The 24,453-nt window shown below is 39.7% G+C and overlaps 1 protein-coding gene across 2 annotated transcripts; it reads right to left on the bottom strand.

Moving 5' to 3' along the window:
* Positions 1–629: 629 nt before the first annotated feature.
* LOC117897422 (transmembrane and coiled-coil domains protein 2) lies at positions 630–22,747 on the bottom strand. Of its 2 annotated transcripts, XM_034806257.1 has the most exons (10): positions 22,224–22,747; positions 5,631–5,827; positions 2,680–3,348; positions 2,550–2,614; positions 1,978–2,492; positions 1,796–1,916; positions 1,617–1,721; positions 1,417–1,530; positions 1,161–1,336; positions 630–1,093 (listed from the first exon to the last, which is right to left on the bottom strand). In XM_034806257.1, exons 2-10 carry the CDS (start codon positions 5,773–5,775, stop codon positions 967–969), a joined length of 2,037 nt encoding a protein of 678 aa, XP_034662148.1. In that variant the 5' UTR covers positions 5,776–5,827; positions 22,224–22,747; the 3' UTR covers positions 630–966. The 2 variants fall into 2 exon arrangements, with proteins under 2 accessions (XP_034662148.1, XP_034662149.1); XM_034806258.1 differs by lacking the exon at positions 22,224–22,747 and having other exon boundaries at positions 2,680–3,641; positions 5,631–5,769.
* Positions 22,748–24,453: the final 1,706 nt, after the last annotated feature.

Genomic DNA, 24,453 nt, shown 5'->3' with positions numbered 1-24,453 from the left:
GACAAATCCCAGGCAGCAATTAGTAAAGTCCTTTAAGACATTCACAAGCCCTGCTTCATACTTACACCAGTACTTTGATCCCTCTATTAAACATCCATAAATAGACATACATAATTAAACGATTGTTTTCCCACAACACCACACGCGAACGGTAGTAAAAGACAACTCATTTTGGATTCTTACGCATGTTATACGTATACATAGTATGTGCATATGTATACATATACAAACTCGTATATCTACATATCTGTATATTTATTTGTGGTTCTTTCAACTTTAATTATAGTCGGCCTTTTTTGTAGAAGAAGGACTCATTATACTTTGTGTGTTTGTGTTGATGTTGATTCAATCCAAGAGCCTGCGAAACACCGCAGCTGCTGTCCCGAATGTACGTATGGGTTATGGTATCTATATATGGGTAATTAATATATCTATGCTATATATAGATGCGAGTGTTTAGGCCACCATTTACGTACATTATTTGAATGTGGATAAATAAATACAAAGTAATTCTCGGGATTTATACAAACGTTTTTGTTTCACTTTATATAATATAAGAGTTATTTTATACGATAGCATATATGTATGTATATATATACTTATATATCAACACATATATCGTAGGAGTATACATTTAAACAGCATGTATAATTTTCCATTCAGATTTTAGTCGAGTAATCAGCACTTTTTAGAAGATATTACAATTTTGCTAGAGAGAGTGTGTTTAGGGGATGTGTGTCGGATGATATATATGGAAGGATATATAATTTATGATTTGTACAGATTTCATGTGTGAATGAATGAGTGTTTTTGTTTTTTAGGGGATAATTGATACAATTTTCAGTTTTAAAAATGTCGACAAAGCTATATACAAAAAAAACAGAATATGCAGCACTTTTAAGAACTTAATAACTAAAGAAACATAATGTTGTATGAACTATGGGGGGTGTGCATGGGCGTCCCACTTCACTTGACCACAAGCGATTGCTTGAGATGCCGCACCAGACCGGAACCAATATCCTGTACATCCGGCCATTGTCGTATCACAAAGATGACAAAACATATTGATAGAAATGTGGTTAAAACGCGTACCCTATAGGAGAAGTGGCAAAAGAGTTTTATTAGATGAATCCATTGAATGACGAGTCGAAGAGCCGTACCTTGTTTTAAGAAATGGCATTATAATGCCGGCTGCTGTGGCCACTAGTAGGAGTACCACCTGTAATATCGTTAATACCACATTGATGAGTTTCACAACCAAGGCCCTGGCATTTGAATTATCTATGCCCTCAACAGTGACATATTGTTGCTGTGACATGTGCTCCATTTTGGATATCTACGAGAGGGATTATATATCTATTAGACACTGTTCTCTTTTTCCTTTATGGGCTGGTTGGCTACTTGGCTGCTGCTTACCCTCGTTTGACAATTCTCAAGTACTTCGTTGACATCACGTAGTCTTTCATCGCTTTGGTATTGTACTTTCTCCTCCATGTCAGCAATCGTTTGCTTTAGATTCTCAATTTCATTCTGCAAAACAAAACAAAAGAATATTTATTTGGAACTATGCCAAAGGGGAAAGGCATCGGCTCGGCATCATATCGTGTCCTACAAACCTGATGTAATTCCGTCAAGTCATTGATTTGCTCTTCGAGTCCCTCGGCACGATATCGTTCACTTTCAAGTGTGGCTGTCAGGTTATTAAATTCCTTTTGGCTTGTCTATAAAATCAGATAGCAAAGAGAACAATTTTAATGTGCGTTCCCAAAGCGGGAAGAGAGGATGCTCCCCCTACCTCCAGCCTTTCCATGCGCTCCTTGAGCTTCTCATTCTCTGCCTTGCGCTCGGCCAGCTCTGTGAGGAGTGTCTTGAGGACTATGTGATATTGGCTGGCACCAGATTGACTCTTGCCAGAGCTGCGAAGCAAGAAGAAAAGTTAGTAGGAATGCGTAAGAGATCCCCTTGCCATATTCTTACCCTGCTGGTATACTCTCACTCGTCACGCTGCTGCATTCACTGCCATTGTCACTATTGAATTTCCCTGTGCCACTGCCCGTTCCCGTATTATTATTATGTCCTCCACCCCCACCAGATCCTGTGGAGGTACCTGCACCTGGCACCTGCTGCTGCAGTCTTTCGTTGGCCGCCAGCACATCGGCGGCATTGGCCGCCTGCATGCCCTGCAGCTCGGCATCGCTCATCTGATTGATGTTGTCGGCGCTGCCAAACTTATTCTTGATGAGATGGGCAAACTCACGCGGCTTGGACATCACAGAGCCCGAGAATCCGGTGATGCCGTCGCGTATGTTGCCACCCACATTCCTTAGACCCTGCCCCACATCGCGCAGAACCTCGCGCGGCTGTCGGTGCTGGCTCTTGTTCTGAAATTGATGACTCTGCAGATCCTTGGCTCGTTTCGTATAGTTATCGAGCTTTTTCTGCAGCTGCGAGATGCTGTGTGCGCTCTTTTGGTTCTTCTTTTCGAAGACAGCCTGCAAAGAGGGAATGCAAATTAACGAATGAAGAGGAGGACTCTTCAGGACTCGTACCTTGATGCGCTGCAGCTGCTGTTTATCGGCGCTGGCTGCTAACTTTAGATATTCGTTGACATTATCTGAAAGTAGATTAAACCATTGATACATTCTGTCTCACATATTCTTCCTTTCATGATTCTCTTACCATCTCTGGCAGTTTGCTCTTGTCGTATGGACTCCTTGGTGCATTGAATTTTCGTATTCAAACGATCAATGGCCTGGACACTGGAGCTTCTCTCGTGGGTGCATCTCCGGGGCCTTTTGCTGCTGTCAAACTCATCCGAAACGAATGATGAATAGTAGTCCTCGTTGCCGGACAATCGTGAATCCTCCAGGCCACTGCCTGTGCCAGCACTTCCTCCACCGCCACCCTGGGTACCTCCTCCCACCACACCGCCAAAATCGTTCATATCGTTGACACCTACAAGGCCGCTGTAGGCCAACAGGCCGCCCTGATCCGAGCCATGGGTCCGCCGCTGCCTCTCGCGACTCCTACGCCGGTGGGTGGGGCTGTGGCTGCGAAAGCCACGAGCCACCACCCCACCGCTGCCCAGACTGCCGGTCACCGTGTTGCCGCCGCTGTAGACAGCCGCCTGTGCAGCTGCCACTGTGCTGGAGGAGGCCGAAGAATTGCTATTGGTGTTCCCCGAAGCGGGACCGGAAGTGTTTGCTGTGGCTGCTGTCGTGGTCGTTGTTGCTGTGGCTGCTGATGCTGTCCCACCAGACGATGATGCTCCTCCTGCTGATGCACCGCCTGCTGCTGCCGCTGCTGTTTGTGTGGCTGCCGCTGCCTCGCTGGCCCGCTCCCTGGACACTGGTAAATTATGGCGCATAGAAAAAACGGTACGTGTGATGGGTTATTGCTATTTCTATTTCTGTGTTTTCTTTATTTTCTTTTGGTTTTAGTTTCGTTCTTCAGATGTGAATGATAAGAGCGCGTGGGTCTCGCCGCAGCACAAGCAGCAGGGAAAAGTGTATGCATGCACATAGGCGCCGGCTTAAAATGAAAGCAGTGTCATCCGCTGTGCATTTGTGTGTGAATGAGTGAGCGGATGGCGGAAGGGAGAGAGAGTGTACAAGTGCTGTTGCTGTAGCTGATGGTGAATGCTGTGTGCGAGAGAAAGAGAGTATGAGAAACAGTGTCAGTTTGTGAGAAAGAAACGTTATTTGGTGAGTGCATGTGAGAAACAGTTTGGAAAGAGAGCGCGGGGGTGACGGAGGTGATAGTGTGAGTGATGGTTGTGTCAGGCAAGAGAGCGAGTGAGAGTGATGACAGAGCGGAGAGTGTTGATGGCTGGGGCTGTGTGGGCGACTTTTGATAGCTTTTGTTGCACTAGTGTGTGTGTGCTTCTTGAGTGAGTTATGTGTCTTCACATACGTGAATGATTGACAGTTAGACCCGACAGCCTGTGCAGCGCGAAAGAGAGATAGAGAGAGAGAGAGAGGAAGAGCACAAGCAAGAAGGAAGAAAAAAAGACAGAGAGAGGTGGGTGAGAACAGCAACAAACGTTAAAATAGCTTTTTTAGTTGCGTGTGCCACAGTTTTAGGTGAAAACAAAAAGAATGCAACAAAAACATCAGCAACAACAAATAGGTACAGTGGACACCAAATAATAAGATACAGCGAAATAAAAATTCAAAGAAATGCTAATAAAACCTACTTTTTCTGATGGATTTGGGTCTGATTTGCGTTACTAAAATATGACTTACTGATTAAATTTTGTTGTTTATTGCGTATTTCAGCTTATACTTTATTTATGTCTATATGTGGGATTAATGAGTGATTTTTCAGTGCATATTTTGGTGTTAACATAAAGCTAATACTATATCTGAAATGAATTTAGATACCTACATTTATCAATGAATTATTTGTGTTTTGGTTGAAATTCGAGTTTCTATTTTGTTGTGGATCGTGTGTGGTATGCAATGTAGTACGAGAGGCTACAACACATTCAACATTCAAACGGTTACAAAAGCTGAAGAGAGGGAAAACAAAGAAAGAGAAATAAAACAAAAGAAAATAAATATAAGAGTGTGAAAAGGAAACAAGAAAACAATGGTTAGGGAACAATTCATAAAAATGGCTAATAGAATAATAACAAATAATGTGTGTATATGTATATTCAAAGCACTAAACAATCGGCACTCATTCAACAATCAATAATTGCAATAAAAACAAAACACACAAAAGCAGGCTATCATTTTGGTGGCTTTGCTCTGTGGATTTCTATGGCTGTGTGACAAACTGATTGCGGTCAATACTCGTATAAGCAAACTACACATGATTTGGGGTGCTGTAAGTGTGGCCATGTGTGGGCTTTCTAAGGGTGGCTGTAAGGCAGTTAGGGTGCTGGCGGGGGGTTGCTTTGAAGATGAGTCATCATTCGTGTCTGGAGCATAAATTGAGAGCATCATATGCTCCAAAAAACCCACAATTCTTTTGTGGCACAAACAGTTTTGTTTTTCTCAGCTTTGTTCTGTTTTTTTCTCTGACTAAAAGTTGTTTGCTATAATTGTTGTTTAGATATTTTTGATCTATGCAATGTCCTTAGGGACTAAGATCTAATGGGGAGTTTCTATACAATTCTACAGTTTCTGTCACATTGCAGTGAGCGTAAGCTTTATTTAACTAATCTTTTCTTGAACCATTAAAGCAATACGCAATTCCCATACTTACTTATATCTTCTTTAAGCTCTCAACTTATTTAGAGTCCCATTATATTCTCTTCTTTAAACCTACATTTCATTCAGCATTAAATTTTCTACATTATTTGCCTCTTCTTAAGCTCACATTTCATTCCTGCTGCTCGTGTGCTGCAGACTTAATAGCCGGAAATGCTAATTGAATCAGCAGCAGCATCCCAACCTACTGATAACAGCATTATTTCCTAGTTAGAAACAAGATTGAAACCGCCAGACATAATCATGAAAACCATTAACCAGAGACACTGATGATAAGATGATAGAAAAGCGGAAGCTACAGCATTAACACACGCGCCAATCAAAGCAATTATGAGGCTTAATAACACAGGGAGAAAGAAAGGTAACTGCTCTCTTAAGATAGATAGATCAGGGCAATCCTTAAACAATAATTACTTTGTTCGGTGCTGCGACTTGCAGATGGACTGCGACTGGCGCGAAGATTCGTACTGGAGCCGCGTGATGGACGCAGTGGATGTAATGTTAAGAGATCCCGACTTGGATTCGTAGGCGTATGCACCGCATTAGGCGTTGCGTCCATTATTGCATATTGTTGCCATTCAATGGGTTCTGATCACAGATTCTGTCACACTCTACAAAGAAAAGAGAAGAAACCAATAAAATATATTAAATATATAAAATTTTAATCATTTATATTATTTCTAGGCTGCGGTATACAAAGTCCAAAGGTGAATCAACTCTCATAACCATTCAACTGATAATCCAATCCCCCCGATCACACACAATCACGGCTATAAATATAATACGAATAATAAGAAAACTGGAGCAGATTTAATTATACAAAAATTCTATAAATTCTTGGCATTGTTTTGCAAGAGATTTTTTGAGAGTGTTGCGAGATGAAAACCATCTGATTATATATTATAAAATATTCCAAATATTCTTGTAAATATAACAAGCCACGTAAAAGTGTTTTCAGATTCCATCTGTAGGAATGTTGGCTACACACTGAAGCAATAGAGAAAAAGTTAAACAATTCAGGCGCTCTTTATATCATTTATGGAACAGATCTACACTCTATGAAAGGGATAATAAATACAAAATCAAAAGAACAGTTTGTTCAATGCATTCACTCTTTTTTTTAGATACCATCCTCTTTCAAAATTCCTTTAAGTTATCACTTTTCTTTCGTCCAGTGCATGTTTGTATATGTTTTTATAGACCTGATATGGTGGCAATTTGTTGAAGATAATGGCACCTACATTGTACACACACAATCTCTCTCTCTCTCTCTCTCACTCTCTTTGTATAGCCGGTGCCGCCAGTAGCCACCGTAATATCAGAAGGGGAGAAGACCTTATATAGATCGATTATGTGGCCTCCTCCGTCTGGTGGATTGTATACTGTATGTGCACGTAGTGTAGAACTCAAGTGCCCTGAGCGGCATGCCAATGGATGTTTTATATTTGGAGGATGAGAGTCAGAGGTGCTGTCAGAGGTACAGTCAGGGGAGAAGTATTCAGGGTAGAAGCAGTCAGAGGTGGAGGACACATCATCATCAGGGCTGTGGCACACAATGATAACAATTGTTTACCCGATTAAAAACATTTATACAAACATTCGTTATACTTGTTGCCAGCAGACAGCAGACAACAGACACACACACACAATTGTGTTATTAAAACATAAATAAGACTTCCTTCAGCGATGTAACACCTCTGCGTTTCTAGAGTGGGGAGGCAGTAATTAAAGAGCTGTACCGATGGGTAGCACATGTTCCGGTTCTTAAAGTTCTCACAAGGAAATGCGTGAGGAAATTTTGAATGTTTGCAGGGGAATTTCAAGAGCGCAAGTGGGAGTTGTTTGAAAGTCAAGAGAGAATTTCGATCTCTTCGATCTTGCTACAAATAATAAAACGATTGTAATAATTGTCAGAAGACTATAAATTTTATGTTTTATGTAGTAAATTTTTTTAGGAATCTAAAGAGTAAGGCATTCTCTATTCCTTAAGAAATAATCCTAAGCAGCTCCACAGAAATACACAGCTAATATTTCACCAGAAAATGTCTCAGATTCCATTAAAGTTAAGCCCTTTTCAAAAGTTAATCTCTATTAATCTGATGATGCCTTTGTTGAAGTATTACTCGTGCTCTTACGCTGCTGAAGAACGCTTCATGCTTCACTCCCATTCCGATATGATAATCAGCTTAAATGCCAGTATATCTTTCACTTTCAGACTCATTTGAATACCTAAAAGACCGAAGACCTACCCCATTGTAACTTCAGTTGAGACAGGAACATCCACATGCACACGCTCACTTCTGCCTCCTCCTCCTCCTCCTTCATTTTTCTCACTTCACTTTCGTTTACATTTTTCGGGTAATTTTCCGTTTGGTAAATCCCTTTAAGCTCCGACAGACACACACACACACACGCGCATAAACGCATAAGCATACGCATACACAGAGCAGAGATAGGGAGAGACTTTTACAGTACTGTAATATTTTTGCATTGTAAGCTCATTCCAAGAGCAAGAGATAATGCTTAGAGATGGAAGCAAGGGGCGTGCGTGTTTTGTACACTCGTGCCCGTGAAATTCATATCGTGATTGACTCGTGTTTTATTAGCAGCAAGGGGGGTAACGCGGTACCAAAATGGATTATAAAAACAGATCTAGGTTCCTAACATTATGATAAATCTTGCACTTAGTGTACTGGAGAACTCTGCAGCTTCATTCTTCTCTCTGTTCACAATCCTCTGATTGTCACGCTCCCATCTCTAATAAAGATGGACTTTGCCTCGCGCACCGCTCTGCTTCCCCAGTCCATTGCGCTTTCAACCCAAATGCTCATCTGCACTTGACTGCGCCACAGCACACAGGAGAGAAGAGACGGAGGAAGAGTAAAGGAAGGGGAAGGAGATGAGTGATAAGAGAGAGGCAGTGAATGGGGATAGGGGGGGGGGGATATAAGCAGAAGCAGAGTGTGATGGAGAAGGAGAAGAGGGGCTCATCTACTACGCTTTTCTTCTCTTACTCTTTCTCTCGAGCATAATCATTTTTCTTTGTGCCCCTTTCTTATTGCTTTCGTTTCGGTTTCAGTTTTTTGTTTGTTTCGGAATTTTAATCAACGTTTATTTGTAACCTTCTTTTGTTTTTGTTTTGTTTTGGTGTACTTTGTTTTTGTTATACACGCGTCTCAATCGCTTTCTTAGCTAGTACTTTCGCCTACTCCTTCTACTTTATGGAATGATGTTTTAACAGAAACAAAAACCATAATAATAATAACAAAACAAAACGCATTTAATACATTTTGCAGAAAAGGTATAACGATGAATTGAATACCATTTTGTAGGAAATTTAGTCTGCAGAAAAAAAAGGAAAATTTAAAGCAAACTATAATTGAAAGACTAGTCTAAAGAAAGTGCATTAAAACGCATATCTCAGCAGAATATTGCTACAAAAGCGGCTTACGAGTCTAACAAATAAATACATAAGTTCCATATTTAATTATTTTAAAGTCTAATCCACCCTTTTCATTTAATTAAGAGGGCATCCACAGAAATAATTCTGGTGCAGTGTGCATTGCATTTTAACAAAAAGCTGTTTTCAGGGTCATTGACTTGGGCACGAGCTAAACCTGTGTTGCTGTCTTTGTTCCTCTCTCTCTCACTCACTCTCTTTGTCATCATATCTCTGTTTTGGGTTCGTGTTTCGCTTTAGTTATCAGCTTTCAAGTCGCAAAAATCTCGTGAAAAGCAGCTCGGAAAAAGTCACTCGCCTTCAGCTGATGAGTGCCACACAGCACCCTCTACGAATATGCATACTATCAGTATCAATGGGTGTCTGTTATCACTAGTCTATTCCCCAACCTACGATCCTCAATGGCAAGTGCAAGTACAATCTGAAACCCATCAATGGGAAGCAGTACTTCCGCATTGTTCATACGAGCAGTTGGCCCCTGTGTGGGGTGGAGTGGGTGCTCAAAGTCCAGAGAGATAATTTATCAAAAGATAGAACAGAACCCACAGACCCCGACCTTAATTATGCACAAAAGACAATAATTTATGCGATTGACTCAGTGAATGAAATGCGGCAACGCTGCCCGGCACGACCACGACATCAGATGGATAGAACATCTACGGGTAACGTGCAACATGTGGATGCAACAGCCCATGCCTCCCTGTCACCTTACACCTTTCAGCACACTGCCAACATTTCATTCACCGAACCATCATCTGTAGCCTGCTCCCATCGGAGACTCTTCGACTGCAGCTCTGATGCCTCCCACCATCTGTACCTTTTCAGCTCTTCCTCTCACATTTCATGGAAATCTCCCATTGTACTGCAGCTCAACGTTTTTTCCATCCATCTGCGACTCCCATCCGTTTCTCCCATTACCTTTCTACCTTCTTGCCACCCTCTCGCAGCTAGTTATCATTTGTGAAGGTCACCACGCTTGGATTATAAATATAAAGAACCGCATTAAATTATAAGTCTGAGCAGACAGTGGCAGATAGACAGCCAGTCAGCCAGACAACAGACGATAGACAGCCAACAAGCGGCAGTCGTTCAGTCAGAAAATAATTACTGTCTCGTTTTGCATTTCCATTGGGTGCCCATTATATGTCCTCCCCCCACATCCACTGCCTTTCCTCCCACACTCATTCCTTCTTCTGTACGCCTGCTTCTTCCATCCGCTCCTACAAGTCGTAATTCCATCATTAGCAATAATAATGTTGTGTGTGGAAATGCTTTTTATAGACGACAAATGGGTTCCACAAATCTACAACACACAACAAATGTCTCTGGAGTCGATTTGCATTTGAATTTCGAATGATCTCATGAGCACCGTCTCGTCTGCGTCTCTCTCTCACAGTTTTAATTGAGTTCAAGACTCGAGTTTTTAACTCAAGAATTCAAAATGATCTTAGCTCTGGCATTCCAGACGTTGCTAACTTGGAGATCTTTAGGAATAATTATCATACATTTACAAATTACATTTAGAAATCATGTCATGTGCGAAAAAGTACCTAGAATTACTTCAAGGCTGAATTAATGGGATGTCACCTTCGCTGAGGCACACAAATATTTCACTACTTATCGTTGCAAATCGATAAGAATTAATGGGTTTATATTTAGTTTATAAGGCATGTAAGGGATTAAAAGGAATTAAATTGAATTTTGGTTTTTTTTTGTCTACATAAATATTTATTTATTAAAAAAAAATCTATTCATCTATACCAAGTGATATTCATTCCCTTTTCCTCTGCTCACACCTTTTCTATTTTCCATTTTGCGCCCCGTCTTTCACTGATGGCTTATATAAGAAATACCTCAAAGATAAAACACGAACCAGCCAACAGCATAACTGTTGGCCAGGTCAGGGCTTGGCTTGGCTTGCGTTGGAACATTCAATGAACTTGTGTTTTGGGGGGGAAAAAGACAAATTTGCAAAGTTTACTTAACGAAACAACAATAAAAGCAGCCAAGTCAGAAAAAAGCAAAAAGAAGACAAAAGCAGAGGAGAAAACTTTTTGAATGTTTTTAAAGGGGCCATTATCATTATTCGTTACGAGTATTACCTCAACATTTTAACAACCGGCGAATGATGTGGGCCATGTTTTTGGAAAGCTCTTGAACGTCCCCTTAAATAGAGGGTATTACGAGACGATTAAAAGGTAACCGCATCTAACTTATTTGCTTCCACATCAAAATCTCAAAGGGTAACTATATTTCTTTACCTTTCTGCCATTCCCCACTTTAAAGGGTAATTTTTAAATTCCAATCAAATTTTCTTAAAAAATATATTCGGGCTGTATTAAATAGCTTTTTTTGTTTCAAGATGAATCTTTGAGTACTTGGAGAGTTTTTTCATGGTTTCCACACGAAGATTATTCAAAGCTTATTTTTCTTTCAAGAACTCTTTTATTAAAAGTATTTTTGGAGTGTTTCCAGCATTTAAAGATCTCTCAAGCGATCTTAAACGGTATCTGATGCTTCGGCTACCAAAAAGTTAACAGTCAAAGTTTCTTGTTAAAAATTGTTGTTTCTGTTGCTGTAGCTTTTATTTCTGCGTTAGTTCCTGCCTTGTGTTTTATTGTTGCAGGTGTTTAAATTGTTGTTAAAAACAGGCAGTGTTTTTTTGTTGTAACGAAAAGGTTAAGGAGGAGGGGGAGGCGTGATAGCCGACTGCCAAATGTCGCCGCGAGAGGGGCAGCGACGACAGGCAGCACTTTATTGGGGTCTCTCTGACAACTTTGTTCTCATTTGTCAAGTGCGAAAGAGAGGGGGAAGACAAGAAGGCAAAAAGAGTACGCAAGCAGGGGGAGGCATAGATGTGGAAACCAGAAGGAGAGACAAACAGAGATAGGCAAAGAGAGGGAGGTAGTGCACCTGGTGTCAAGTGCGGAGGGAAAAATAATCATCGTTCATCGTGATTCATGCCTAACCGCGAAACAAAACAAAAACGCGAAACGACTGCGACTGCGACTGCGACTACGACACACAAAAAAGTTGCGCAACATTTCGTTTGTTTCGTTTTTTGTTTTCAGAGTTCACAGATAAGCACTAAGCACTCGAAGAGCAGCGAAAAGCTGTCATAATCGACTACAGAGCCAACAGCAAACCGCAACAAAATGACAAGCAACAGCAGCAGCACAAACCACACAAAAAAGGCTAAAGAAAAACCAAGGAAAAACGATATTATAACCCAGAAAAAGGTACTGGTATTATATGGCAAAAAAAAAAACAAATTGGAAAATGCTAAGAGAAATAGTAGGGAACTATAGGGACTATAACTACCCATTCCATTGGAATATTATTTAAAATGATTGAGTGTAATTGTCCCAATAAATATGAATCCTTCAATCGATAAATTTGTAAGCCCGTCTTCCCATTTAATATTTAAGAAGAACATTTTTACTTTCCTTATTAGATAATTCTTAATTAAATATAAACTTTGTAGCTGCAGCGCTAGAATAGTAGACAAAATTAATAATTATTAAATAAATAATAAAAAGTACTGCATTGTTAAACTGATTCCTCATTTCCTGATTTGTAATCTAATCTGTTGATCGATATTCAAAGTACTTTTATGTACGTTACCCCACCAATCAGATCTGTTTTTGCTCCGTATCAATCCCAAAGATATCCACATTCTGCAATTGTATTTTAATTACAAACATATCACAGTTATCAATCAATCAGTCACAGGTGTTGTATAAGTATCCCTAGGAATGTGGTAGACAAGATACGAATATCGATGTAGAAATTCCGAGTGCAAATGAGGGCATTTCTTTGGTGTCGTTCTTTCATTCGTTATCTATCATAATTAGTGGGTTGCACAGGTTACACGTGGGTAAATTGAAAGTAAACTCTAGATAAGATACAATTTAAAAAAAAGGGCAAACGCTTCTGTTTATGAGAATTTTCATGCTGCCAATGTTAATATTGTTTTTGAACATCCTCCCAAGACAGATAAAAACTCTAGGAAAGTGCGCATAAGACTTATAAATGTAAACAGCTCCACTTATGTACATAATATGTACACACAGGTACAGCTGCTTCTGTGCATGTTCCAACATGAACTTAAAACTTTACAATATATTCCCTATACTTCTAGGCCTGTTCCCAATTCTTCTATGCCTGTTCCCAAGCTAAGGCCTACAAGCTCAACTGTGCTTGTCCCACAGCACAAAATGTGCCCAAACATGGAAAGATGAGTTGATAGAGAAGCCAGCGGTGAAAAGGAAAGGAACTTGTTTTTTAGACATAACATTTTCTCACTAAATATGTCTCCAAATGAATCAAGATTTATACTATAAATTTTATAGACATGTTCTTTCGACAAACAGTAATGTTTCTAAGACTCAACATGAGTAGGCAGAAATTTCAAGTCTCCACTCTCCGCAGCGTAAGGTAAGAAACGAATCTTTCCAAATGAATCAGCAAACCATAAACACACAAAGATAAAAATTTGATTTATGATCCATTTCGTCTCTCTCCCGTGCTCTATCCATTTCTTTCCTTCTTTAATTACCGCCTAAACAAATGAATTGGAGTTTTCCCAAAAAAAAAAGTACTCTCCGGGAGAGAGCGGCGTACCATAAACCGTTAGTAAACACACAGAAGTTGTTTCCAGGGAGATTTACGCGATTTTGCGATTTGAATTGTCCCTCAGGTAGCGCCAGATAATGAGGCGCCTAATGATCAGTTTTTATGGCCCACCATATAATATCTCTTTACAGATGTGAAAGAGAAGGAATGCAAAGGAGAAAAATAAGAGAAAAGCGAAGGAGAGTGAAAAGGGGATTATTAAATATATGTACATTATTTTGTTAGTTAAAGTTTCTGTTTTGCTACTTTCGACGTAATTAAATTTCCTATTTTTCCAGGCTTCTTTAAATATAAATCTATTACACACCTCTTTAAATGCTATCCCTAATACCACCTACTTGATGATCCCAAGAATTGCATTATAGTCCCAAGAACTGCATTTATTTGCTGTACCAAAAAAGGCAGTAAAATATAAAGTGTGGACACAAGATAGGCGGAGACATAAGTAGAATATTGCGCATTATCTCCCTGAGATTTGTATTAACATGATCCCTGAAAGATCTCCCTCCAACTCTACAATTTTCCTTCCCGATCTCCACAAATCTCCATACTCATAAACATACATATTTGTGTGCATGGTTATTAATTTCATGGCCTCAATAAAGTGCGACACTTTGAGTTACGATTCGATTGGCAGAACCTTCATGCATGTGAGTCCATGAATCAGCAGAGTTTTTTATATCAGAGTTTTGCAATAAACCATAATATCAGATTTCCTTTCATTCTTTTCTTTATTTTCTCTCGTTTTTTTTTGCGCCGTGTTTTCTGATGATTCAAAGGTGATTCAATTTTGAGCGAATATTTGTACATTGAAGTGAGAGTGAGTGTCTATTGTGTCACCCAGCAAAAGGGAATCGACTGTTTGTCCAACGTTCTGTTTTTGTTGTGGGTTTAGCCAACACCTGAGGACTCCACTGATTGCTGATTAATGTCAGGTGTGTGTCTGATGTGTGGGTTTCTGTCGAGTCTATAAAATGTTGTGTGCGCGTGGGGTTCTCTGTAACTTGGACACTAGATAAGGAAAGGCAACAAAAAGCGTGAACCTTTCCCAATCTTCAGGCACTCTTTTGCTGGCCAATTCTATTCCAAGAAAAGCTTAGGCTTAGAAAGAGCTTTTCCAGTCGAACATCCCACTTGCAGTCAAGTAATTACCTTTGTGACAGTTATCTAATGCTTTTTGTCCAGTATTTTCTCTCTCTTCCGCTCTTCCAACTATTAAAGCAATTGCTTTGTGCTACTTTCCAGAGATACTCTGCCACAGAAGATGCTTGTTTCCACATATGTATCTGTCTGCACATGAAATGCGACTGTCTTTGCCTGTCTGTGGCTGTTGTGGTTCGTGCTTTTTCGTGTTTTTTTGTTGGGGCCATAATTCATGACAGATTTAAAACTATTTCATCGCTAAAGTAGCTAGCTGCCTGGGCCTGCCTCTGCTCTTTTTGGACATGTGGTTCCGTGGTTCGTGGGTTTTGCTGCTGCTGCTGCTGCTTTTCCCACTCCACTTTTTCACTTTTTGTTTATATTAAATCAAGAGATTATCGAACTGCAGCCTTGACCTCTGGCCTCAGTTGAAGGCTGCTGGCTGCTGCCTCTGCTTTTGATGTTGCTGCTGACTAATGACTAATGTGCGGTTTATGTTCTTCAACTTTTGTTTATACCTAAATATAAGAGGAACTTTGTGGGAGGATCTAAAAAATTAAGGAACCCCGAAACAAATAGCTTCTTACACTCGCACTTTCTCTCTGACCTCCAAAGTTGTGTTTGAGTTTCTACACATTTTCCCCCTCTTTTCTCCCCAAAAGAAAGTTCTCCAAGAATCATTAAGTGCTGACTCTCTCTCAAACATCATAAGATGCTTTCGCGGCTTAATTGAAGCACGAGGCACGAGGTATAACCCTTTAATGACTTAAACTTCAACTTCAGCGGCTTCCTCAAATGACAAATGACAGCCCATGACACCATAAAACACTCAAACTCTGTATCTTTATGATCTTAAAGCACTCTCCGATTCCCTGCCTCAGCTCTGGGTCTCTCTTTCGATCACCAACTCCAGCCTAAAGCCCTCTCCGATCCCCACCTTTGTGCCCCCATCTCCCGTTCGCTGGTGGCCCTCGCTGCCTCTTCCCCATCTCTGTCACTGAAGCAGAAAATGTTATTGACCCGCAAAGCCCAAGAGTCAATTAAGCCGCCAGTTCGGTCGTCTGCCAGCCCCCAAAAATGAAATATGACGAAATGGAGACGCGACGCTTAAGGGCGTGGCATTCATTGTATTGGAAATAATTGTATGCATAATTGTATTCAATCATTTAAACCACCCAGCCCCTGCAATCATTTTGAGCAATTATACGCGTCATAATGTGCAAACAATCATCTTTTTGTTTGGCAATTATTTTGGTTAAATGTTTCGCAATGAATAAAACCCAAATGAAATGAAATTAATGATGGAAAACGATGATCTTCGATAAGGAATACTTAATATTAATATTAAGAAATATTTTTCTAATAGTTAAGAATGAAGGAAATGTGTGGGAAATCAAGAAATCTATTTAATATTATTTTAATTATTGTTAAATATTATTATCTTTACTGTAGGAATTATTTGATCTATTTTAATGCAGTCTCATTTTTCATTGTAAAAATCTTGTATTTGTCATATTCGGTTCTCATTCCTACATGACATTTCCTCGAACACATTTTCCCTTCTTTTGAATAATTTCTACAAAAATAAACATGCAAATCATTTAAATTGTTTCTACCTAAAACCATAATAAAGATAGAGATATCTCTTGATCACTTTTTCAATCATTTATCCGCATTTTATGCAACTTTTCTGTTGACAATTTGTGTTCTGTTATGCTTTTTATACAGTTTTCTGTTTCAGCTGTTGATGAATACTATTCAGTGAATCATTGAATCATCGGAAGAAAAGACAGCGATCAACAATACAATCAACCTGTTTAACATTTTTACAACGAATGTTATTCAATGAATTGTCAGCAGGAAAAAAAGGCAAAAAAAACTCACGAAATACGGCAAACACAGACGCCCCATCGCTCGCATGACTAAAATGCAAATACCAAGAAACAACAAACACAACAAAATGAATAAATAAAATACAAAACAAATACAAATACAAATAAACATCAACAAATGAAATGCTGAGACGCTGAAACGCGTCTGAGAAGTGTGTTCGCGAATCGGATCAAATGCCCCTCCCGAAAGCCGATGAGAACCGGAAAACATAGAAAAACAAAGCGAAAAACAAAGGAAAAACAGCAAAACAATAACCCAAAAGTCAAAAACCAAAAACCAAACGCAAACTTGGCATTAAATCAAATAAACAATAACAAATAGAGACACATCTACTTTTTGTACTCGCATTTTATGGTCATTTTGGTATGACTTTTTTGTGCCGTAAACAAAGAAAAATCACAAAACCGGAAAGGAAAAATGGCTCCTACAAATGATGGAAGCTGCGGATATCCTAGGATTTACATTGCTCTATGTACTGGAAGGTCTCTAGGAACTTTTAAATCCAATGAGATGCTTTGATATCTGTACTTCTTAAGCTTTAATTCTTTATCATACTAATAATACTTAATACTTAGTTTTTATGCACCCTGTGCACCCGTCTAATTAAATCCATAACACCCTCTCTCTTACTGGGTAACCAAAACGTGTTTATAGAAGCTCACAGATTTCTAAAGAGCCAGAAGGAGTTAGAGATACCAATGTACATTGTAGATAGAGCCAGAAAGAGAAAAAGATACAAAGCCAGAAAGCGATGGAAATAGATAAAACAACATACGAGAATACGCGATATGTTTTGAGAAGGAAGTGTGGCACATGAGGCATGAGGCGACTTGCTTGCTGCCGGACACACCTCCTCTCATTTCGCAGTCACCTCTTCACCCTCTCACACCTCTTTCCCCCCTTATTCTACCTTTTCAGAATGATTCACTGTTCATGAGTGTATTCGCATGATGAATTTAAATTATTCTCAATACTCACATAATTTACACACTAAGAATCAAAACAAAGAGCAGGAAAAGGTAAGTTGACTTTTGATTAGCATGAAAAGTACAAATATGTAAATATGGATGTGGCCAACATATTCATGACACTCAACAAAAAATCCGGCAATTAAAATAAACTCTGGTGGGCGGACGGCAGCTCCCAAGAAAAAAACTGAAGCACCAAAAAAATAAGTACTGAAAACAACTTCTGGTGCGGCAGTGAAAAGAAATTCCATTTTGGAACCTAAAGATGGTGTTGGCCTTTGATCTTAACAATAACTTAGTGTGTGGGTTTATCTTTAACTTGAGAAAATATCTCCTTAGAAGCACCCTCATTATGTTGGATCATTTATGTAAAATCATCTCAAATCTAGATCTATACTCTTTCCAGAGAATGACTCTTCCCTCAAAGTGATTCAACCCCTCTAAACACTTAAAACCCATTAAAATTAGAATCGCTCTTTATTTGTTCTTCCTACAAATTGTTTTTAGGAAAGTTTCCCCCTGTTGCCGGCACTACGAGCGCGAATGTGACTCATATTGTAGCAAATTGGGGATCCAGAGCAGTGCTCCCCCCATGAGATAGATGAGATGACCAAATACGTACCATGTACGTATTTGACACTGACCTTAAAAAGTTAACTAACAGCAAAACACTAAAGTTGATTGTTGGATTGCTGGATGATGTTGTGACTGTTGTTCTGTTGTTACTCTCTGATGATTGGATGGAATCCAATCCCCCCCTGCGTTCATTCATTCGTTGTACAAAAGTTTTCAACAACTTCCGTTTGTGCACAAATTTACACATAAATTGTTAAATTGTTTTTATTTTTTGCACAAAAAACAAAGAGAGTGGAGGAGACAAAAGTTTTCACTTTCACCTTTCGCTTGCTGGCAGGCAGGGAAGATCGGAGACAAAGGGGTAGAAACACAGGCATAGGAACGGACCTGACTGTCGCCTGTCAATCAATAATTTAATATTTGATATGTAGACATCATCATATGGGAGAGAAGGAGGGAGAGGGCAGAAAGCCCCAAGACTGGAAATAAAGAGAGAGAGGAGATAGAGACAGGGAGACAGCGGCAGACATGTAGAAAGAAATGGAAGGTAATGTAATCAAAACAAAGGCAATTCTAGGGGACATTTTACTTGGAAGTGGACCAGGGGCCTCTGGATGTGGAGGAGGAGCCACTGGAAGCGGCACTAATTTTAGTAGGTGAGAAATGTATCAAGAACTTAACCCCCCGAAAATCTTTATGCCTGGAATCGATTCATTTTTGCATTCATCCCGAATTAATCTCCTATAAGCTCTGACATCATTTGCAATTCTAATTCCACTCAAAAAATTCCACATTTTATACGTGCTAATGAACTCTAATCTGAGGGAAATTCCACTTTATAATAAGACTTCTGAGTATTTCCTCTAAAATACCAAGAAAAAGCACCTTTATAAGGCGTGTACGTACCTAAAATACAATAAAAATCATCATTGAATGGCATGCACTTTCTTCAGTGTTTTAAATAAAGAAATACGACCAAAAGAAGCTAATCTAATAGCTAATTTAGCTAATCAATCGAATTAGGATGATCAAATTCTTAACGGCTAGATTCCAGAGACCAGAGAGGTTCTTCCCCCAAAGAAAACAGAGAGGATTCCTATGCGAAAATGTAATCTAAAAGGCGATAGAGAATGGGCTGCGGTTTATTGATCCTTAAATGCGATTGCCGTGTCCCGCAAAGAGGGTACTAATAAAGGGTTTCCTTCATCCAAATTCCGCAAAATTTAATTAGTATTATTGCCAAAAAAGGACCCTGTTGGTAGGCAAAAACAACCACAACTAAAGCCATAAAAAAACACGCTGAATGGCAGAAAAATGTTAATGAAATATTTTGCATTGTTGGGTTGCGTCAGTTTCGGGTCTCTTGTTGCTAAGAGGAGCACGTGTGCTGCTCACTCCTCTCTTATTCTCTCGTTCTCTTTTGGGCACACGCCCAAAACAACATTCACGGGGAAATTGGGGAAAAACTAAAACAAAACGTAATGCCGAAACGAGAGGTTCGAGAAGTTCAAGAACAAAATAAAACGCAAACGAAAATCACGATTTTTTTTGGTCGTTTCGTTTTAATTAAATATGCAAATAATTTGCGTGTATTTTATGCTCTGATTATATTGCATAATGCATGATACGGCTTACGGTGCACGGTGTATTGTGAGGGATTAATGGGAATTGGAACTTGAGACTCGAGAGTAAAGCGGAAGCAAAAAGAGAAACAGAAAATGAAATTGAGACCGTTAAGAGGGACTGGAAGTGGGCCACATGACAAAATGGTAATTTATGGAAACAGTTTTGAGGAGACAGGCGAGGAAGAGGTGCAAGATCAAGGAAAATTATTGATTGAATATGATATTGATCATTTACTGATTTACTGATTGACAGCACAGTCAGCCCGCATGTCGGGGACGAAGCCCTGTGAGTCAATGACTTAATTGAATTCTGCAGACTGTATGCCTCATACTTTATTGAAAATGTGTGATAATGAATTTATATCTTGGTAAGTATGGAAAATATGAGCAATTGTATTGGCAAATAGAAGATATATAATTTATTTCTTTGTTTAAGTAAACATTTTGTGGAAGAACATTCTTCAAGGGTTGCTGGTTAAAGTTTTAAAATCTGCCAATCTTGTCTACAGATCATACGGGGCAGCTATTCCTCTTGCTCTTCTTTTTTGCCGTTTTAAAAAAATTTGCTAGATGTTGATTAATTGAATGACTCTTATTTTTCTAGCCACCACACCACCCCACACCGCTAGCCATAACAATTGCTAATCTCACGCTCTTTACTTGCCATAATCCATCTCTCTCCCCACACTCTAGCAGCCGCCGCTCTTTTGACGTCATCTGCTGCCTGCCTGACGCCTAGGTCTTCGCCCTCTCCAAAAATTCGTAAGGTACGCTAATGTGTGCGTGGGGTTTGCGTGTGTGTAAGTGCTTTTGGCGCCGTTGGCAACAAACTTTCGGTGAGAGGAAGGGAGACAGTATAGACTGGAGTGAGAGACGAAAAGAGCCGAAGGCTATTCAATGCACGAGGCACAAATTTCAAAAATCAAATTAAACAAAAATTTTAGCATAAGAGAGCAAGCATTTTTCAATGAAAATATACAATGTGCTTATAGCTTTTTGGGTTATACATATGTATGTAAATACATACATACGTATGTATACGATAAGTATACATTTGTATGGCTGTGTTATATCCCAATCCCCTTCATAAATAAAATCATCAGTTGTCAGAGACCAAGAGATTAGTGAGAGCGGAGGGAGGCTTGGGGGATCTGCACACGAAATTAAATAAATAATTTAAACACAGAGATTCCTCCCCAAAAATAGCCATAGCCCCTACCTACCATGGGCATTAGTGCGAGTGGGAAAGGCGAACAGAAAAAAAGAAGAGAGAAATATGACAATTCATTTCATTCACTCATTCATACAGTTATCATTTCTGTTAAATTTAATTCAATTGCAATTGTTGTTGCTGCAGATTCAACCGTGCCTGTCGCCGAATATCCAACAACAAAAAGAGGGAGATAATGCTCAATAGTTGAGTGCCTGTCGACAATGGGATACCCTGTTGACATCCCAAAGCGGCTATGGTAACATTTTAATAGTTATGATTCTTTAGAAATGTACAGCAAATATCATTTTAAAATTTTCGAGTTTACTATCTGTTTGGGTGTTAGAGTATTCGAAGTGTTCACTATCAGGGGTATGATTATTGAATCTCTGCAACAGGGTACGACAACGAAACAGGAAGAAGCAGCAATCACAAGAAAAGACAACTTGGCTTCAAGAGGAACTGCACTTGCTCAACCGAGAGAGTGGAGAAAGAGATTGCAAGAGGAATAGAGATAGAGAGATTGCAAGCGGAATAGAGAGAGAGAAAGAGAGTGGTGTTTGCGTTTCCATAGGCGGCTCTCTTCTCTGATTTGTTATTGTTGCTGTTAACATGCCACAAAACGCATTTTCTCTCTATTATTATTATGAATTGAATTGAAGTTGTTATTAACTTTAATTGTGCTATGTTGATGGTGTGGGGAGCGGTATATCACAATGGAATGCAGAGAGGGGAGAGTAACATACAAATAGCAATCAAAGTGCAGTCGACCCGCTGCAGCAGCAACAGCAGCAGTGGCGAAAGCTTTGCCATCCGTGTCAATTGCCAGGAGCGGACACAGTGAGATGAGGGTAGGGGGAATAAAAACGTATGTTTCATCAATTAGCATCGATTCAACTCTCTGTATGGGTGCCGCTACCCTCTGTTCCCATCACATTGCTGATTGATTATACGTTTGAGTCTCTCTTCTTTCTTATAGGGGACCAATATTTTCGTTCTACCTGAATGGAAGAAACCGCCCCTGGGCAAGGCCCCTGTCGATCATTCGATATCCAGGAGCGTTGTAGTTCATGAATAGGGGGAAGATGAAGCGATCTTTCAAAACGTGCTGGAAGCCATTCGCGGCATGGACCATGGCCCAAATCCAAATTCGCCTCTGGAGAAACACGTCCAGGAACGGAAATGCTAATGATTGATTGTTTTATTCTGCTTTTCCTCTCTCCATAGGGGGGCAGGGCACTCAAAAACGTGCTTTTACCCTTGGACCGAAACCCGCTCCTGGTCAACCATAACACACACACACCCGTGCATATGTGGGTTGCAGGTACGTCCGTGTGTTTTCACTGTTCGGACAATGGTAGTATGTGTGGGTGTGTTTTTAGTTGTTCTTGCTTTATGGTTTGGGCCCCATATATACATACATATACTTATGAGGCTACATATGCATGCACATAACGCTCTTAAATAAGAAACTATAAACAATATTCGGCACGCACTCACCTTTGAACCGCCCGTTGCAGCTACCCCACGCTTTACCGCTTTTTCCACTCTCTCTCTCTCTCTTTTTCTTCCTCTCCTCTACACCTCTTTCGAGTATAGTTTTTGGCTGCTGCTGCAAACTGCGACGCCCTTTTTTTTATGCCTCTTTTCACTCTTCCTCCTCTCTGCACTAACAATAACAAATGCACACTGACACGAGCACACAAGCACACCCACAGATGCCGCGAGAGATCTGTATTGGTGTGCGTTAACAACAATTTAACTTTTTTTCACTAGATTTTTTCCTGCTTTAGCACCTCCTTTGGGCCCGTTTCTCTTTAGCTGTGGCTCTGCGCATTGCACGGTGGTAAAACTGGTTTTCCTCTTCTCGTTTGCGCGACTCTCGCGGTTCTTGCTCTTAAATCATTAATTCATTTAGTTGCTTGCACTTTACTTTTTCTTAGACGACTATTATTTATGCGCGAAACGGAACGAACAGTGGGCCACAACTAAATTTAAAACATATTTACGTTTTTACTGCCAAACGCAGAGTGACCGCGGATCTTTCGAAGGAACATACCGTCTGACCTTCGGAAATATACCGAAATATACCATCGCATTTTCAAAATACCTACCGACCTACTTTTATAGTTTATAATTATAGCGTTCAGTGTGGCCGACCAACCCTTAAAAATATACCAAGATATGCCGTTTGCATCTTAAAATATTTCGAAATGTACCGTAATCTTAAATCATATTCCTCGATTTTTATGTTCTATTTGATATCACTGACTTTCAAAGACTTTTAACACTGAAACAGTAATTTAATCCGATTGAAGAATCAATTTGACGTATTTTAAATACTAATTTTTATTGGATTGAATACCTTACGACCTTATATTCTACAAATTTGTATTTAAATTTTTCATTTAAGTCGCCCTTTTGGAAGCAAGGGAGCTTTGTCTACAGTATGTAAATGTATGTAAATTATTAAAAGAGACATGTATGTATATTAACGGATAAAATTGAAAAATTTGAAAAATTGCGCGCACGACAAAAGAGATAAAGATATTCTATTGTTTCCTGAAGGGGAAAGGGATCATAAGTAAGTATTATAATAAGCTCGGAGTGGTTTGGGGGCAGTCCTCCTATCTTTACAATATAATTGGGGCTAGACTCCGGTTTATACATTGTAATTAATCCTTTCTTTGCTAAGGAACACCAGATAATGATGTGACCTGAATTATGACCTTTCACAGCCGTGTTCCACATTTGGTCTCCTATTCTCTAGAACACCATGTTCTGGATCGAATCACCACATCAAATGACTTAGGAGTCCTTTTTGTACACAAGCAATTCATTTCCATTTTGCTTCAACGGTTAACAAAGCTAACGGAGTCTTAGCGTTTTTTAAGCGTTGGTCAAAAGAGTTTTACGATCCGCATATATGTACATACATACATAACTAAAACACTGTATATTGGAGTATTGTTCTTGTGTGTGGAGTCCACAATACAAGGAGCAACAAATTCTTATTGAATCTTATTGAACTGAGACTCTGATAGACTCTTACCACCAAACCGATCTTGGACAGATCGATTTAACAGTTCCCTCCAGACCAGGGCTCGGCACGGCCTTATCTATTACCCATATGCAGGTGTACGCCCAGCATGAACCTTCTTTCCAGGTTTTATGCAATGATTACCTTACCGATGACCGATGACCTCAAAATGTTTTATTTTAAATTTAGTTGTTCTCATTAGTTGTTCAAACACCACCTTCGCAAAAGAAGAGAGCTTTCAAAACTTAACAAAGCAAGGGAGCTTTCATGCTGCGAAATTTGTACTAAAAACTAAGGTGTCGACAACAGGTAAATACGTAGCAAAAATTCCAGTGGCGCTAGGTAAATTACACCGTCGATTTTAATCCTACGTGAAGGAAATTCTCCAGCGAAATCCTCTTCTGTGTCTAAACGGACAGGGAAATTCTGTCCTGCCAGAAGCTCTCGCAAGCACTATTAGGGATCGTTTCAACAGGTGCGAAAAAGGTGGGAGTTTCGAAAAGTTCGTCCTTTTTTACCTGCTTGCCATACCTTGCGGTCACATGCCAAAGAGAGGATTAGGTAAGCAGATCCTCTCTTCTCTGTCCTCTTTTTTTCGTCTCAATACGAGCACGGAAATCCCACAGAAATATACCAAAAAAAATATACGTGCACACTTACATATAACGTAAATCTTAGCCCATTTTTCTC

This window comes from Drosophila subobscura, chromosome O, assembly GCF_008121235.1.
Source record: "Drosophila subobscura isolate 14011-0131.10 chromosome O, UCBerk_Dsub_1.0, whole genome shotgun sequence".
Classification (NCBI taxonomy): Eukaryota; Metazoa; Arthropoda; class Insecta; order Diptera; family Drosophilidae; genus Drosophila; species Drosophila subobscura.
The sequence above is the reverse complement of the archived record's forward strand: the minus strand, read 5'-3'. Positions and strand labels throughout refer to the sequence as shown.